This window comes from Rutilus rutilus (assembly GCF_951802725.1).
Source record: "Rutilus rutilus genome assembly, chromosome: 2".
Classification (NCBI taxonomy): domain Eukaryota; kingdom Metazoa; phylum Chordata; class Actinopteri; order Cypriniformes; family Leuciscidae; genus Rutilus; species Rutilus rutilus.
The window spans coordinates 53,057,192-53,075,448 of NC_140210.1; the positions used below are offsets into that span (position 1 = coordinate 53,057,192).

At 38.7% G+C, this 18,257-nt stretch overlaps 1 protein-coding gene across 2 annotated transcripts; it reads left to right on the plus strand.

Annotated features, from left to right (window-relative positions):
- Positions 1-466: 466 nt before the first annotated feature.
- LOC311284099 (uncharacterized protein) lies at positions 467-18,257 on the plus strand. Of its 2 annotated transcripts, XM_084398943.1 has the most exons (9): positions 467-564; positions 1,091-1,253; positions 1,384-1,707; positions 9,968-10,072; positions 10,357-10,599; positions 10,683-10,776; positions 10,894-10,933; positions 11,192-11,269; positions 15,817-18,257. In XM_084398943.1, exons 2-9 carry the CDS (start codon positions 1,211-1,213, stop codon positions 16,441-16,443), a joined length of 1,554 nt encoding a protein of 517 aa, XP_084255069.1. In that variant the 5' UTR covers positions 467-564; positions 1,091-1,210; the 3' UTR covers positions 16,444-18,257. The 2 variants fall into 2 exon arrangements, with proteins under 2 accessions (XP_084255069.1, XP_084255070.1); XM_084398944.1 differs by lacking the exons at positions 467-564; positions 1,091-1,253; positions 1,384-1,707 and adding an exon at positions 9,474-9,785 and having other exon boundaries at positions 15,817-18,255.

The following is an 18,257-nucleotide window of genomic DNA, read 5'->3' on the forward strand; positions in this document are numbered from 1 at the left end:
GTCCCTGATAATAGTTTTATAAGCTGTTGGGTTCATTCAAACTGTACTTTTCTTATAAGTTGCCATGTTTACTGTTTGTGTCATGGCATTTTGGTGTATAGCGGAAACGAGACCCTTGTGTATTTCTTAGGCGACACAGGGGTCACGGTTCGGTACGTACCTCGGTTTTGGGGTCAAGGGTTTCGAAACGAGTTCGGTGCATTTACATGTCTGGCCCAAACTGTTTTTTAAAACTTATTGGTTTGATTAACATGTTGTGTGTAGCCTACGCTGTAATTTTCTTTGCGCGTTAGAGTTCATTAACATGGCTGATGGTCAATTTTACGCATTTTCAAGAAGTCACGGAAAGATGAGCGAGTAGGAGAAAAGTGCCATCTACATCTAAGTCTACTTCAGCTTTCCACGAGGAGACGGCGAGTGAAGCTTCCCATTTCCAGGACACGCATATTTCCTCACTGGACAGTAGTGAGACTTCCACGACGCAAATCGGCACAATGCATAATGATTTTGTCTCATTATAACAGTGGAAACAACTGTCTGTCATTGATGGTCATACAGATAAGAGTAAGATCATTTGAAACTGTAAAGGGTCTGATTTTATTTGTGTACATTCACAATAAAAACAAACCATTGTGCTTTTGTAAAATACAGAAAAGAAACAAAACTTAAAGTTAATAATTTAAGGTTCAAGAGCCCAACTAAAACAAACACTGATCACCATAATGGTGACTTTAATTATGGTTTTCTCCTTCAGTGATTCTGCTTGTTAACACCAGGTGTCTTCAATGTTGGCAATAACGGATATTTTGTAAATTTTACTCATTTTAAATGGTTAACTTTTAAGGAATTAATTTGATTAATTATTACTCAATTCTAATTTGTTAAATTTAATTAATAATATTGCTTGTAATCTGTTGCCTCAATTTTATTGATTAGATATCAATAAAATCAATGTATTCTTTTTTACAGTGATTGTCATTTAGACATGTTTAAGTGTGAGTGACTCTCTGAGGTCACATGAAAACATAGTTGTTATGAACTAGATCTGTTTCGAAATGCACAGTAAGCTTTTAATGTCAATATATTTTAGGAAATAAGGGGAAGGAGAAGTTAAGCCTTACACCATTCTGTGTGCCAGTACGGAAGAAAGAGACATCTGTCAGTGTTAAAGGATTTGATTTAGTCAAAGAAAGTGCCGTAAAGCTTCACCATGTGGAACCTTATTCTTCTTCTCTGGTCCTGCATTCGTATCGGTGAGTTCAAGATTCGGATGTGTGACTTTTAAACTTCTCTAATTTTCACTGGTCTTGTATTCCTGCAGCCGTCAGTCTTTCTTAATACAGTAAACATGCTAATCCTCGCTAATGATATTTGTGTTTTCAGCTGTTGTTGTTGGAGCTCCACAGACAATTACTGGATACAGAGGAGAGAGAGTTGAGATCAGATGCTCATATGAATCTGGATATGAATCAAAATCAAAGTATTTTTGTAAAGGGAAGTGTTCATTGTTGAATAAAAACATCATGATTAAATCAGGATCTCCTGCTAAAGACGAGAGATTCTCTCTGACTGACGACACGACGGCCAGAGTTTTCACCGTCACCATCACTGATCTGAGAACAGAGGATGAAGGCCAATACTGGTGTGTTGTGAGCAGGACTTTTACTACTGATGTCTATTCAGAGATTTTGTTGCTGGTTAAACTGGGTAAGTGATTGATGCCACTTCTACTAATTGAACTATAGCAATAGTCTAAATTAATGTTTGTATCTGTTTTGAATTGAATTGAGTGTGCTCATGTATTAATATTATAACTTAATTCTAGTCCATCTTCATTGTTACCCCTTTAGATAAGAAGACTGAAGTTTTAACGACTGTTTCATCAGATCCATTGGCTCAAACCCCTTTACCCCAAACTTCTTCACCTGACACAGGTAAACGCCTCTCAACATCTCACACGCTCGCTGCTGATATTTCTCTCTTTCATTTCATTCTGTGAACCAGATGATTTAGCAATTTTGTCTTTTTTTCTGTTCTCAGGTTCAACTGGCATCATCATCGCAGGAGTTTTGTTTTTGCTCCTGATATGTGCAGTACCGCTTGTGTTGGCCATACGAACGAAAAAGCTGACTTGTGGTAATATTTTTGAATGATATATTAATAAATAAAATCTGCATTACATCAGTGAATTCAGACACTCTATAGTCCCTAATGATTGAAAATCTACATGAAAACAGACATAATCATTCAGATTAAAACAATTGGGTTTGTAATAACAGGATTTCATATTTTCTTTCTTTCATTTTTTTAGTCAGATTCTTGCTGTCTAAACAAAACAAACGAGACATCGACACAATGTCGTGATTCAAGCTAATTTGAAGGATTGAATTTACATACAGGAAGTTTTGAAACTTATATAACATGCATCTATCACAGGTCTGGCCTTCTTCACTGCAGTGCTTCATCTGACATTAAGAAAAGGAGAAGAGGTTAGTCAGAGTCATCTTCCTTGAACATTTCCATCATTATTAACTTTAGTTCCTCTCAAGTATACTTGTCGTCAACAATGATGAAGCAATTATTTCCTTCTTCCAATGTACAGAATGAATATGATGAAGGGGGCCCGACTGTCCTGCCAAACTCACACACAGCTCGATGTGATAACAGTTCGGCAGCAAACGAGTTTCACAGACCTGCGAACACAGAACCAGCCAACTCCGACCTCTACTATATAAATGTTGCTGCTGCAGATCCAGATCAGATCTACACAGACATGAACGCCAGTAGACAGAGTCACGTTTATCAGTGTCTTACAGCAGATTCTGCTCAAGAAGAGGCCATCTATCACAGCATTGTTAAAAAACAGACTGACTGAACACAGACGCCTCATCAACGAACAACCAAACCCCTTATTTTGCTTTAGACTTTTGTTGCATATGAATGCTCTGTATAATTTCAAAAATGGTACAGTAGTCTTAAATAATCTTGTCTAATAAATGTATAATGGGTGCAGATATTTGAATATTAATGTCTAGAGTTGGGGTACTCGAACTCGGACTGGAGTCCAGTTTTGAATGAACTCGGACGTGTCACGCACTCGGGTGAATTTGTACTCGGACTTGACACGGACTCGGACATTTTAGACTCGGAAAAATGTCAGAGTATAGTCGAATCCGGGCACTGGAGGACACTATATTATTCAAAAACGAAATGAAACTACTTACATTGTGTTGTTTCAGCGTTGAGCATTGTAGCCAATCACAGACATGTATATTAAGCGCGTGAACGCAGTGGCCAATCAGAGGCGTTTTAGAGTCAACATGCGAAGAATTCGCTCAAAATGTATGTTCAGAATCAGCATGAGCTTTCGCAAATCCCCTCATAAACAACAAAGTCTAGACGCGATGTATATAAGAGATTCACTATTGCGGACAACTTCAGTTTATGACGAGTTTTAGTGAGAGTGCAGAAGTAAGTAAGTGGCTTAAAAGGAGCGCTATTGACAATCTAAATAATAGTTTTGTTTTTCATGCTTTTAGAGGACCAGTGGTTACGTTCACAGTGTAAAGTTTGAGTGATAACTGCATTTAAATGTGGGAGTTAATCCGCTAAATTATAGTCCTGTGAGTCATGAAATTGGGATTATTTGACACAGTAACCATAGCAACATGAGAACGTGATAACCAAAGCAACATTTTGATGTCTAATAATGTTATGATTTTTTGTTACATTTACAATTTGGTCATAAGTTTACATACACCCAAGGGCGTAATTTCCTATGGGGACAGGGGGGACATGTCCCCCCCACTTTTCAAAATCCCGTTTGTGTCCCCCCCACTTTTCAAAATCCCGTTTGTGTCCCCCCCACTTTCAAATTCGTTTGTTATTATTTTTATTTTTTTCGTACACCCTCATCGCCAAGGAGGAGCAGGACACAGAGAGCCTGTGCCGATGCGCGCTGCCGCGTCCAGGAACGTCGCGTCCACACTCTAAAAATAGCTCACTGAAAGTTCTAATGTGCAGGTAGCTCTCGACGCACAGACAGCGCGCCAAAATCCAATTCTCTTTCGCGCTTGAACGAACAATAACACACACATTTATGCCAAAATGCCTGTTTTGTCGAATATCCTCACAAGAACAGTCTTAAATTAGTTAAATAAAAGTCAAGAGTAGAAAATTAAATGCGTGAGATCCTCTCAGCGGCTGGTCTTAAAGTGACAGCAGCCACTAATTCTCTCTGTCAGTAAAGTTAACCAAAGAACAAAGGGAACAGAGAAAATTACTCACTGATCTTGACTAAAGAACATTTGTAGCTTTAATAAGGATTAATCTATATGTAATTACAATTTATGCAGTGCGGACTATTTGATAACCTTATTCAATTTCTGTATATTTCATACATGTTAGACAGGAAAGGCACAGGTAAATATGACATTTATTATAGGTTTAAGTGAGGATTGTTTAAAGTTCACTTAAATTAAAATTTGTTAGATTTTTGAAGCCTAATAAATGTTTAAAATTGGGGGGGGGGGGGGGGTCATTTTCATCGAGACATCAGTAGCCTATATTAATATCAGTGATACTGGCCTTCATTCATAAAAAGATGCTATTAAACAATTATTTAAAATATACTGTCTTAATGTTGTTTCTACATTACAGAGGAAATTGAGTTGACTTTATTTCAATTTTATTTACACACAAAACATTAATAGTGAACATTTTTGACTTTATAAAATGATTCTCTCAAGTCTTGGCAATCTATTAAAAAATAAAAAAAGTCAATAAAAAAAAAAAACATCTTTTTGTTATACATAGTTTAGTAGCCTACTATTCTTTTTGGCAGAATTTATCATTATAATCAACTTAATTATTTTCAAAATTATTATTATTTTTAATTATCTTGTATCACCATAGTCCCTAAATGTATGTAAATGCGGGAAATGGGATTCAAATCGAAAAATGTTCCCCCCATTTTGTGTCCCCCCCACTTTTCAAACCAAAGTTACACCCTTGCATACACCTAGCAGAACTTCCAAAATGTTTTATTTATTTTTTAATAAGAAGGATCATAAAAATGTTTTGTTTTTTTTCAACCAAGGGAAAGAACCCTAGGTTGATTTTACTCCGAACCATCCCTTTAAAGGAGAACTCCGGTCAATTTTAACATTGAGCTCATTTTTTTGTACATTTGGAGTGCTGTCAGTACAGAGAACAACGACAAAAATCGGTGTTGCCTACAACGTGTTATCCTCTTTTTAAAATTTGCACCCTGTTGACTTCAATGGGGCAAGTTTTAAACCTGCTTTTAGGCTCTTAACATCCTTGATGTGTCATTACATTAAAAATGATGTTTATTCAGCCAGCGCACATACCTGTATTTACATCCTGTTTTCGGTCGAAGTCCACAGTAGTCGATTGTCGAGTTCACACGCGTGATCATAGGTACTAAACCTATGCGCGTGAACTCGACAATCGACTACTGTGGACTTCGACCGAAAACAGGATGTAAATACAGGTATGAGCGCTGGCTGAATAAACGTCATTTTTATTCATATCTTTCACATCTACTGCAGTCAGATTCACCCGCGTTCACTCTGAAGGAATCACTCACATGACCTGTGCACTTGTAATGACACATCAAGGATGTTAAGAGCCTAAAAGCAGGTTTAAAACTTGCCCCATTGAAGTCAACAGGGTGCAAATTTTAAAAAGAGGATAACTCAAAAAAACAATTTTTGTCGTTGTTCTCTGTACTGACAGCACTCCAAATGTACAAAAAAATGAGCTCAATGTTAAAATTGACCGGAGTTCTCCTTTAAGAATAGTCTAGTCCACAAGACAAAATACAAACTCAAAATACAAGACAAATTACATAGGCTTGATTTTTAATATTGTGTGTCATTACCTGAAGTATCCACAACTGTTTTTTTGTTGTTGTTTTTTGTAATGGTTGTTCGTGAGTCCCTTGTTTGTCCCGAACAGTTCAACTGCCCAATGGTCTTCAGATAAATCCTCCAGCTCCTGCACATTCTTTGCTTTTCCAGCATCTTCTGCATATTTGACTCCTTACTAGCAGTGATAGTACGATTTTGAGATCCATCTTTTCACACTGGTGACAACTGAGGGACTCATACACAACTATTACAAATGCTGCAAACATTCAGTCATGCTCAAGAAGGAAACATCCATTAAGAGCCAGGGCGTGTAAATTGGTGTAAATTGTTCTTATTGTTTTTTTTAATTTATTAATTTAGTACTGCCCTTAAAGACATTAACATGTTAGAAAATAAGAAAAATGTACACATCACCATCTTCTTGCTCAAACGTTTACCCCTGGCTCTTAATGCATCGGGTTGAATTCTTGAGCATTACCTTGCAGATTCTGAATAATGTGACAAATCATAATGCAGATATCCACCATTTTTGTCTGACAAACAAACCAAATCAGTCAGTGGACTTGAACTTGAAAAATGGTGTGTATTAACATCTTTTTGCAGTTCTAATGTTCATTCATGTTTAATTCGTGCAATAACTAAAATTGATGATCAGTTCACATGCTGCTTGAACTAAGGCGATATACATTAAAGCGTCACAAAATGGTATTTATTGTTTGAATTTCACAAAAAAATGACACAATTTTAAAGCTGAGACTTTATTTTATACCAAAAGGAACCTGCTCTGTCTTGTCTGTTGGCGCACTATCAGTGTCCTCTTTGCTCCGCAATATATTTTTCACTGTGTGAGAACATGATGTGTGGAGTGAGAGCTAAAAAGGCTTGTCAGACGTAGCAACAGTAACTAAGAGGGGCGGGTCTGTGAAAGGTCAATTTCAAATAATTGTATTCTTTGTTGACTCGGCCGGACTCGACTCGGACTTGGATGTTAAGGATTCGGACTCAAGTCCGACTCAGCCCCCTTTGGACTCGGACTTGATTGGTAAGGACTTGGACTCGACTCGGACTCGACATAGATGGACTCGGACCCAACACTATTAATGTCGTAAACTCAGTCAGTGGGTGACAGTAACCATACAGTAAAGAGTGATGTTAACTAATTAGCAAGTGGCTTATCAGGACAGTGAATTTATGATGCCACTGACTGGCTGATGATATCACAAGAAAAGAAACGTTTCGCATCCTCACTAATGGCTTTCCTGAGCTGGGGAATTAAAAACAGTATAGGCATTTACTGTAAAATTACAAAATGTTGGGAATTTAAAACATATTTTGTCAGGAAACACTATTTGAATGGCTGTCAATGGAGAAATATATTGTTTAAACCATATAGTGTAGTTATGACATCTACCAGCAGGGGTTAATGGGGTTAATATGACATCTATCAGCAGGGGTTAATGGAGTTAATATGACATCTACCAGGAGGGGTTAATGGGGTTAATATGACATCTATCAGCAGGGGTTAGTGGGGTTAATATGACATCTATCAGCAGGGGTTAACAGAGATAATATGACATTTACCATCAGGGGTTAATGGGGTTATTATGACAGCTACCAGCAGGGGTTAATGGGGTTAATATGACATCTACCAGCAGGGGTTAATGGAGTTAATATGACATCTACCAGCAGGGGTTAACGGAGATAATATGACATTTACCATCAGGGGTTAATGGGGTTATTATGACAGCTACCAGCAGGGGTTAATGGGGTTAATATGACATCTACCAGCAGGGGTTAATGGGGTTAATATGACATCTACCAGCAGGGGTTAATGGGGTTAATATGACATCTACCAGCAGGGGTTAATGGAGTTAATATGACATCTACCAGCAGGGGTTAATGGAGTTAATATGACATCTACCAGCAGGGGTTAATGGAGTTAATATGACATCTACCAGCAGGGGTTAATGGGGTTAATATGACATCTACCAGTAGGGGTTAATGGGGTTATTATGACATCTACCAGCAGGGGTTAACGGAGATAATATGACATTTACCATCAGGGGTTAATGGGGTTATTATGACAGCTACCAGCAGGGGTTAATGGGGTTAATATGACATCTACCAGCAGGGGTTAATGGGGTTAATATGACATCTACCAGCAGGGGTTAATGGAGTTAATATGACATCTACCAGCAGGGGTTAATGGAGTTAATATGACATCTACCAGCAGGGGTTAATGGGGTTAATATGACATCTACCAGTAGGGGTTAATGGGGTTATTATGACATCTACCAGCAGGGGTTAACGGAGATAATATGACATTTACCATCAGGGGTTAATGGGGTTATTATGACAGCTACCAGCAGGGGTTAATGGGGTTAATATGACATCTACCAGCAGGGGTTAATGGGGTTAATATGACATCTACCAGCAGGGGTTAATGGAGTTAATATGACATCTACCAGCAGGGGTTAATGGGGTTAATATGACATCTACCAGCAGGGGTTAATGGGGTTATTATGACATCTACCAGCAGGGGTTAATGGGGTTAATATGACATCAGCAGGGGTTAATGGGTTAATATGACATCTACCAGCAGGGGTTAATGGAGTTAATATGACATCTACCAGCAGGGGTTAATGGGGTTAATATGACATCTACCAGCAGGGGTTAATGGGGTTATTATGACATCTACCAGCAGGGGTTAATGGGGTTAATATGACATCTACCAGCAGGGGTTAATGGGTTAATATGACATCTAGCAGCAGGGGTTGGACACTGCAATGTCATGAAATATATCGTATTCAAACAAAAGAGATCTACAAATATTATATTCAGTGCATGCAGTTTTATCAAGTGTGGAAAAAACAATGCATGTATTTTTAAATCCATATTTGAGGTGATTGTAGTGAGTTTACTGCTAGACATGAGAGGAACACTGTCTCGCGACTGACCTGTAACTACTGTATACACTGTAAAAAAATCTCACTTTTCTAGTGACTGATAACATCTAAATTTTTCAATTGGCCCAAGTGAAATTCTGTAAATTATAAAATTAAATTTACAGAATTTCACTTGGGCCAATTGAAAAAATTTGATGTTATCAGTCACTAGAAAATTTTGAGTTAGGGAGGTTAGAAATTTTTTACAGTGTAGTGAAACATCACTTATGAGCTCTTTTAAGATCCTGTGTAGAGAGACAGAAGGGGAAGGAAATGTTGATATTAGTTGCTAATACTGCATGTCGTTTATTCAGTACGGAAGAGAACGACAGTAACGTTTGTCACACAGAATTTGGTCTTTTATTGAAGCGAAACGCTTGTCAAATTTCATCATGTTGGACGTCCTGCTGCTCTTTTCCAGCATCTGTACAGGTGAGTTTGAGACTCTCAGCTCTTTTACACAGAGTTTGACATCTTCTCTTGTTTTTCCTCTGTTATCACATGATCATCAGACTCATATGGATGATATTTGTAAGTTATTATTCTGGCCTGCTTATGTCTCTTGCTCACACATAACAGCTATATATAATGATATTTGTGTTTTCAGCTGTTGTTGTTGGAGCTTCACAGACAATTACTGGATCCAGAGGAGAGAGAGTTGAGATCAGATGCTCATATAAATCTGGATTTGAATCAAAATCAAAGTATTTTTGTAAAGGGGAGTGTTTATTGTTAAATATAAACATCATGGTTAAATCAGGATCTCCAGCTAAAGACGAGAGATTCTCTCTGACTGACGACACGACGGCCAGAGTTTTCACCGTCACCATCACTGATCTGAGAACAGAGGATGAAGGCCAATACTGGTGTGGTGTGGAGGGGATTTTGCCTGTGTCTTTGACTTTGCTTGATGACCTTTCAGAGATTTTGTTGCTGGTTAAGGAGAGTAAGTGAATAATGTGACACATTCATTGCAGAAATGTACATGAAAATGGGACAGCAGCTTCATATTATTATATAAAGGTCAATGTCCTGCTTAATTCATGGTTATATGCAGTTTTTAGATGAGTGTGTTAATATATAAATGTAATAACCAAATTCAGGTCTATCTTTTATTTCCACCTTCAGATAACAAGACCACTGAGGTTTCAACAATCAGCTCATTTTCAGTCACAAGAGAATCAGAAATGAATCCATCCAGCAGCGTCACAGATCATCAGATCTCCTCAACAGGTACTTCATCTTTTTCTTCTCAACATCTCTTCAGCCTTTAATATGCTTTATCTCTGGTTATTTCCTCACCTGATAATAACCAGATGCAGGCTGATTTTTCCTTTCCACCGTCAGGTAACAAGAGACAAGACCTCTGAGGTTTCAACAATCAGCTTATTTTCGGTGTATATATATATCAGTATATATGTGTGTGTGTGTGTGTGTGTTGGACCAAAAAACACACTGTTCACATTTAAATTTATAATTTTCTATCTATAGTGAATCTCCATTTTTGTCTGTTTTAGACCCTCCCAGGAGCGTCTCAGTGTTGATGAGTGGATCTGGTGTAATAGTGGAGGGAGATTCAGTGACTCTGAACTGCATCAGTGACTCAAACCCTCCTGCTCTGAACTTCAGCTGGTTTAAGGAGAATGAAACCTCAGCTGTTGGATCTGGACAGAGTTTCAGTGCACTACAGAGTGGACGCTTCTACTGTCAGGCTCACAATCAACATGGATCTCAGAGATCAGACGCTGTAACTGTCACAGGTGAAGCTTTTATTAACACACTCCTGTATCTTCACATCATTCATCAGTTTGGAGAGTTAATCATGATGATCTTCCTCTTTCAGTTCATCGTTTTGCTGGTAGCAATGTGATTGTGATCACAGCGGCATCTGGAGGATTATTCATCATCATCATCATCATAATATTATCATTTATTATGTAAATAAAAGTCTATCAATAAAGAGTACATAAATATATTTTCAAACTAATTCATAAATATATTTGATTATTAATTGTATATGAAACAATTAAATAACTTTGTTGTGTTTTTGACAGTCAAAAGAAGAGAATAAACAGAAGATATGCTATAAATGAGGTGAGATGATTAAAGAACCACAGAATAATATCATTAAAGTAATAAAAGTGTTTTATGCTTTTTTGTATAATTAGAGATGTTGTTTATGGCTTGTCCAACTTGTGATCAAGTCAGTTTACATCATATGTTGTGAAATTATCAGACTGCTCAAACATCTCGCAACAAACTGACAAACTCTGATTGAGACATGAACTCACAATGTTTAAAATCTCTTCTTCTTTTTTGTGCTGTAAATTTCTTCTCTCTGTTTCCCTGTAGAGCGATGATCCCAGTGCAGGCTCATATGCAGCTCTTGAGCTCACGTCCAGATCATCTGACCTCTACGCCACACTCACAGTAAGAGAAATGTTGAAAACTATATGTGCAAAAGAGTTTGTGCATTCAAAAGTCAGATACAGTAATAATCAATGAGTCTTTCACACAGTCTGTCCATCCCAGACCTGCTGTTCACCAGTCCGGCTCTTCTGGATATGAGAATCTGACTCTTCAGTAGCTCTTCAAGTCTTCTCAAGAAGAAACTCTCATCACTCTTACTCAATAGATACTAAACAGTCCTTACATTCATTCTTTTCAATCTATATTATATGAGCAATCTCACCAACAGTAATCGATTTTTTTACATTTGTGAGAACGATTATTTATACTATTGTAGTGTTGGCTTTTTTCATGTGTTTTTTTTTTTTTTTTTATGTTTGCAGACCTGAGCAAATGTGTCTTCCTTAACAATAACAATACATGCCAAGACACCACGCTAAGATGAGGCACAGGTTAAACTTTACTCAACTTTTGTTGCTTCATTGAACACGTCCACATCACAACTACCAATGAAAATGAACACATACAACACATGCTGCAAATGGAATTTCTGTATTTGGTTGCGTTGTGAGTATTCACAAGCATTTCATTTGCAGCACAATTCTGTATTTGATTGTGTTGTGAGTATTTGTAGCGTGTTTCTGTATTTGGTTGCGTTGTGAGTATTTGCAGCGTGTTTCTGTATTTGGTTGGATTGTGAGTATTTGCAGCATGTTATTGTATTTGGTTGCGTTGTGAGTATTTGCAGCATGTTATTGTATTTGGTTGCGTTGTGAGTATTTGCAGCACATTTCTGTATTTGGTTGCGTTGTGAGTATTTGCAGCACATTTCTGTATTTGGTTGCGTTTTGAGTATTTGCAGCACGTTTCTGTATTTGGTTGTATTGTGAGTATTTGCAGCATGTTTCTGTATTTGGTTGCGTTGTGAGTATTTGCAGCACATTTCTGTATTTGGTTGCATTGTGAGTATTTGCAGCATGTTATTGTATTTGGTTGCGTCGTGAGTATTTGCAGCATGTTATTGTATTTGGTTGCATTGTGAGTATTTGCAGCACATTTCTGTATTTGGTTGCATTGTGAGTATTTGCAGCATGTTATTGTATTTGGTTGCGTCGTGAGTATTTGCAGCATGTTATTGTATTTGGTTGCGTTGTGAGTATTTGCAGCATGTTATTGTATTTGGTTGCGTCGTGAGTATTTGCAGCATGTTATTGTATTTGGTTGCATTGTGAGTATTTGCAGCATGTTATTGTATTTGGTTGCATTGTGAGTATTTGCAGCATGTTATTGTATTTGGTTGCGTTGTGAGTATTTGCAGCATGTTATTATATTTGGTTGCATTGTGAGTATTTGCAGCATGTTATTGTATTTGGTTGCGTTGTGAGTATTTGCAGCATGTTATTGTATTTGGTTGTATTGTGAGTATTTGCAGCACGTTTCTGTATTTGGTTGCATTGTGAGTATTTGCAGCATGTTTGCATTGTGAGTGTGACAAACAGGACAAGGCTGGTGGCGTGATTGCTGATAAAAGGAGGAGCGACCACAGTGAAGGACAAGAGAGGACCAGGCCTGGATTTTATGTTGTGTTTTGTTTATGTTTTATTATGTGTCTGTGCCTCTCACGGACGACTGCCGCCCACAGATAATAAAACATAAACAAAACACAACATAAAATCCAGGCCTAGTCCTCTCTCGTCCTTTACTGTCGTCGCTCATCAGCTATCTCGTTCTGTCACGGCCCTCGGCCTCGTCCTGCTCGCCACAAACATATGGCACAGATTTTTTTTAAGGCCCCTAAAAGCAACTGTCACTGAGATGCTGTTGCACACATGCATGTTTTAGTTCTATTGTACAAGCTTTCCATGACAATAAAAAAAGTTTAAACTTCAATAACATTTATTTATTCAGTTTCATTAAAAAAAGAAGTTTTATTCACACACAAGGAAAAGCCGAGACATACTGTATATGACATAATTAGCAAAAACAATTCTATTTAAAGGGATTCTGGAGACGTTTTTGTGAGAAAACTTTACTTCCGCATTTGAAAACCGCCAAACCGGAAGTGACGAAATGGGAGGGAGTGCGGTCAAAGTAAACAATAGGAAAGCAATGGATCACAATGACAGTTCGGACGCTGAGGAAATTGTAGCCTTAATGTTTACTCGTATGACGGACCTCAGCCATATAATTATGAGCCTGCTATGCAGTCAAGAGAGCAGGGACAGGCCAGGATTAGACAAAACAAGGGTCAGAGGAGACACACTGAGTTATGGTGCAAGGAGAACAGGGCAGGGGTCTTGCTGAGAGACCAGTGTTAGCTTATAGATATATTCACGTTTGCCGATGATATGTATAACGTTATGCTCACATATTCACAATATTGTACAGATTATTATATAAAGCAATAGCAAAACTAGTGTTGGACGCTTACCTGCATGTGTTGTGTGTGTTAGCCATTAGGAGACAGTTTCCATAGAAAGAGGGACTTTATAAAGGCTTTGAATGGCCCCATTTGGCGACAATGAATAAAAAAATAATCACAATCACAGCTGTCTTACTGTATAAAAACTTTATATGTAGAAACAGCCAACACAAACATTAAAGTGTTTTTGTACAGATTGAAATTGAATTATAGAACTTTATATATTATATTTATAATAATAATAAGTTTTGGCTGCAGACTAATAACAAAAACATAAATGCATTACATTACAAGTTTATGTAGGATATGTTAAAGCTGCAGTCCGTGGCTTTTCCTCTTTGTCGCCATCTCTGTTTGAAATCTGCAATTGCAGTCATTCGCGGAGTTATCAACTTTACGTGAGTTGTGCCTCGACACAGCACAGCGCGGATGAACACAATGTATTGAGGAGAATGTGTGTCTCTCCGTCACCGCATTCAGAATCACAGATTATTATCACTGATTACTTACAAAGCACTAAATGGTTTAGCTCCGCAGTACTTGAGCGAGCTCTTAACGCATTATACTCCTTCACGTCTATTGCGATCTCAAAATTCCGGCCAGTTGATAATACCTAGAATATCAAAATCAACTGCTGGCGGTAGATCCTTTTCCTATTTAGCACCAAAACTTTGGAACAGCCTTCCTACCATTGTCCGGGAAGCAGACACACTCTGTCAGTTCAAATCTAGATTAAAGACACATCTCTTTGACATAGCGTTCACATAATACATTATAGACTTCTATAATTCAATATTAGGCTGCATAGATTAGGTCAGCTGGAACCGGGAACACTTCCCATAAATCCTGATGTACTTGTTACATCATGAGAAGAATGGCATCTACGCTAATTTTAGTGTCTTTGTTTATCCCAAGGTTTTCCCGCAGCCTGCCGGATCCAGGCCGTTTCCAGATCTGATGAAGGACCTTCGCCTGGACCCGGTGTCAACGCAGTGCTGAAGGGCCAACTAGTCTCTCCCTATGGAGGATCCCTTTACCACTCTCCAGATAACGCGTCGTCGGGAAAACTCAATTTGCGTATCTACCCCGAATTGATAAAATAAAATAAAATTCTGAATCAAAACTATAAGGAAACACCAGTAATTTGTTTAGGTTTGGTTTGTAGGGAATTCCAAACCTGCACACATATATTCAAACGCACATAACTATAGAACCCATTCTTAATGCGCATCTGAACGCCATCAGCATTTCTCACAGGTTCGCGTTTAAAGTCTGTGTAGAGAGAATGGTGTCGTCTTGGCGGCCCTAATTTAAAAACAAATGATCGTTGCGACGGAAGCGAATCAATCAAAACTAACTTTAGCTGGAAAATAACTTTATTAAAGAACCGCTATAAAGCCAAAACAATCTTACGTTAAATTATACATTTATCTCTGTAAAGCTGCTTTGAGACAATCTACATTGTTAAAAGCGCTATATAAATGAAAATGACTTCAGTCGACAACTGGCCGAGTCTACTTTCCTAACTTCTTTGCTGCGCAGCATAAAAACAAATGAGACAGACTTCAGTAAATGTCCCTCAGATGGTTTATTCAAAACGGCCGGGAGTTCTCGAGCAATACTCAGAGATTCTCGGCCCAACACAAGAATACAGTAGGCTTTATAGGGTAAAGCCAGACACATCAAAATAGAATCATCATGACTAACATGTCATGCGCTATCAATATGATTGGTTAAATTGTTTAAAGCAAGCCCCCCCCCCTGTCATTACCCTTTGTTAGCTACATCAGCAAAATATCAAAAACATTGTAAGGGATTAATATTTCAGTCAATCATTTCACAATACAGTCAAAATAAACAGGACATTGAGTCCTTTCTCAAAGTTCCATTCGACCCAGGTTACATTGAGTCAAAAGTTTGTTAGAAGGTTAGATCATATCGAAAGTTCGTCTGGTGGCTACATCCTAAATAAAAGGAAGTAAAAGTTATCCTGTTTTATTGTTAGATCTGGAATGGAAAGTTAGTCACCATCAGACATAGAAAATGGGAAGTGTAATAAAAAGTTTATCATAAGATGAAAATCTAAGTTCAGATTTTCATGGTTAGTAACATAATTAATATTATCTAATTAATTCCACTGCAACAGCAACCATCATCACCAACCCGGCCAGCCAAGAGGTCCCGTACCCCCCAGCATCAACCAGCACTCCCACCTACACAGCAACCATCATCACCAACCCGGCCAGCCAAGAGGTCCCGTACCCCCCAGCATCAACCAGCACCCCCACCTACACAGCAACCATCATCACCAACCCGGCCAGCCAAGAGGTCCCGTACCCCCCAGCATCAACCAGCACCCCCAGCTACACAGCAGCCAGCTCCACTGTCTTGGAAGACGGAAAGAGACCCAGACATCGCTCCCCCTGTCTCCAGGTTTCAACCAGCTCGAACACCAGGGCCACAGCTCAGCTCCACTTCCACATATACACCCCTCGACCTCTTCAAACTTTTCTTCCCTGTACAAACCATACAAACACTGTGCCAAAACACAAACAAGCAGGCTGCTAAACAAATGGCACAGGGAAAGAAATATAAATGGTTAGATGTGAACATAGGGGAGTTTTACAAGTACATTGGACTGCTTCTGTACATGGCCATGGTGAAACTCGACAGCATCGCAGATTACTGGAGACAGAATCACTTCTTTGCCACTTCATGTACAGATCATGCCACGGGACAGATACAGAGCACTTTCCTGAAACCTTCACCTTAGTGACCCTGAAGAGGATGTCCAGAACGACAAAAAAAAGGGCACAGTCGACCATGACAAACTTTTCAGACTGAAACCCCTGATGAACACCATCAAAGATGCCTGCAAGTCATTTTATCATCCTCACAGAGATGTGGCTGTGGATGAAAGAATGGTTGCATCAAAGGCCAAAACTGGGATGACGCAGTACATGAAGGCAAACCGATAAAGATTCAAGTTGTTTGTCTTGGCAGACTCATGGAATGGCTAAACAGTGGACTTTTCCGTTTACACCGGCAGAAGTGACATCCCCTCTGGACATGGCCTTTTCTATGATGTTGTGATATCCCTGGTTTTACATGGACAATTTTTATTCTAGCCCCAAGCTCTTCAGGACTCTCCATGAGCAAAAATGTGCTGCCTGTGGGACCTACAGGGAGAACCGCAAGGACTGCCCTCGGACAACAAATAACGCCCTCACAAAGAAGTCAGAAAGAGGCTCCATAAGATGGATCCGGGACGGCCCCCTCATCTATGTGAAATGGATGGACACGAGGGAAGTATCAGTCTGCTCCACACTTCACACAGCACACTCTGGTAACGCTGTGCAGAGGAGAGTGAAACAACAAGATGGCTCTTGGACAAAGACATCAATCCCCTGTCCCACACCAGTTATGGAGTACAATGAACACATGGGTGGAGTTGATCATTCAGACCAGCTCATTCAGTATTACTCTGCACAACACAAAACAATGCGCTGGTACAGACACCTGTTTTACCATTTTCTGGACATTGCCACCACCAACAGCTACATCCTCCACAAGGAACTCTGTCTGGCCCAGCAAACAACACCCATGACACACAGAGCTTTCATGGAGGAGCTGACTGTTGAACTCTGTGGTAAGCCTCTCCACACTGCTCCGGTCCCGGTACCTGCAGGTCATATTCCTGTGCCAATTGCCGTTCATGCAGCAGATTCTTCCACAAAAGCCACCACAGGTCGCAGCAGGTGTGAGCATTGCCAAAGCCAAGGCCAGAGAAAGGACACACCTTGGAAATGCAGGGAGTGTGATGTTGCGCTTTGCGTGCAGCTGGACAGAAACTGTTTTGCAGCATGGCATGACAGCTGAATAACTGAAACATGAAAACATGCACATTGTGTAAATATTGTAAATAATGGTGGGTTTCTTTGTTATTTCTAATATATAGTTCATCTTTGGTTTGAATTTTTTTTTTGAAAAGTTGACATGTAATGTAGACAAGAAAACATGAAAATGTGTACATTTTGTGAATATTGTTAGTAGTGAGTTTTTTTCACAAAGTAAACATTTTGCTTGAAAGAAAGTTATTTTAGTCCTATTTTATCTCAGTCCCTCTAACATTTGGTGAAGGTAGAGTCACAGACAAAACTTGTAGCCTACTTAAAAACGATTTTTCAAAATGTCACTTCAGACTATTTTATTCATATATTACACTACTTTTGTGACCCTAAGACTTTCGGAAACCCATTTCAAGGACCAAAATAATTCGTCCACATGAGTAATGATATGTTTCCACAAGAGATTTGAAGAATTTAAAAAATCGGACTTATATTTTTCACCTTTTAGAGCCAAATGATCCCTCTTCTCTCTTTACACAATGCTCTAGGACAAGTGGTGAGCTCATCAGTAAGAGAGCTGGGTTTTCTCTGCACATTTTGATATAAAACACATGGGATTATGTTATGTAATTGCCTTTAAAAGGTGAATTTATTAAGATATGTAAAATCGAAGAAAAAGTGAAAAAATGCCCTTAGACCTCAGAGGGTTAAAGGCAGATTTTTGCTCCTAAGTGAAAGT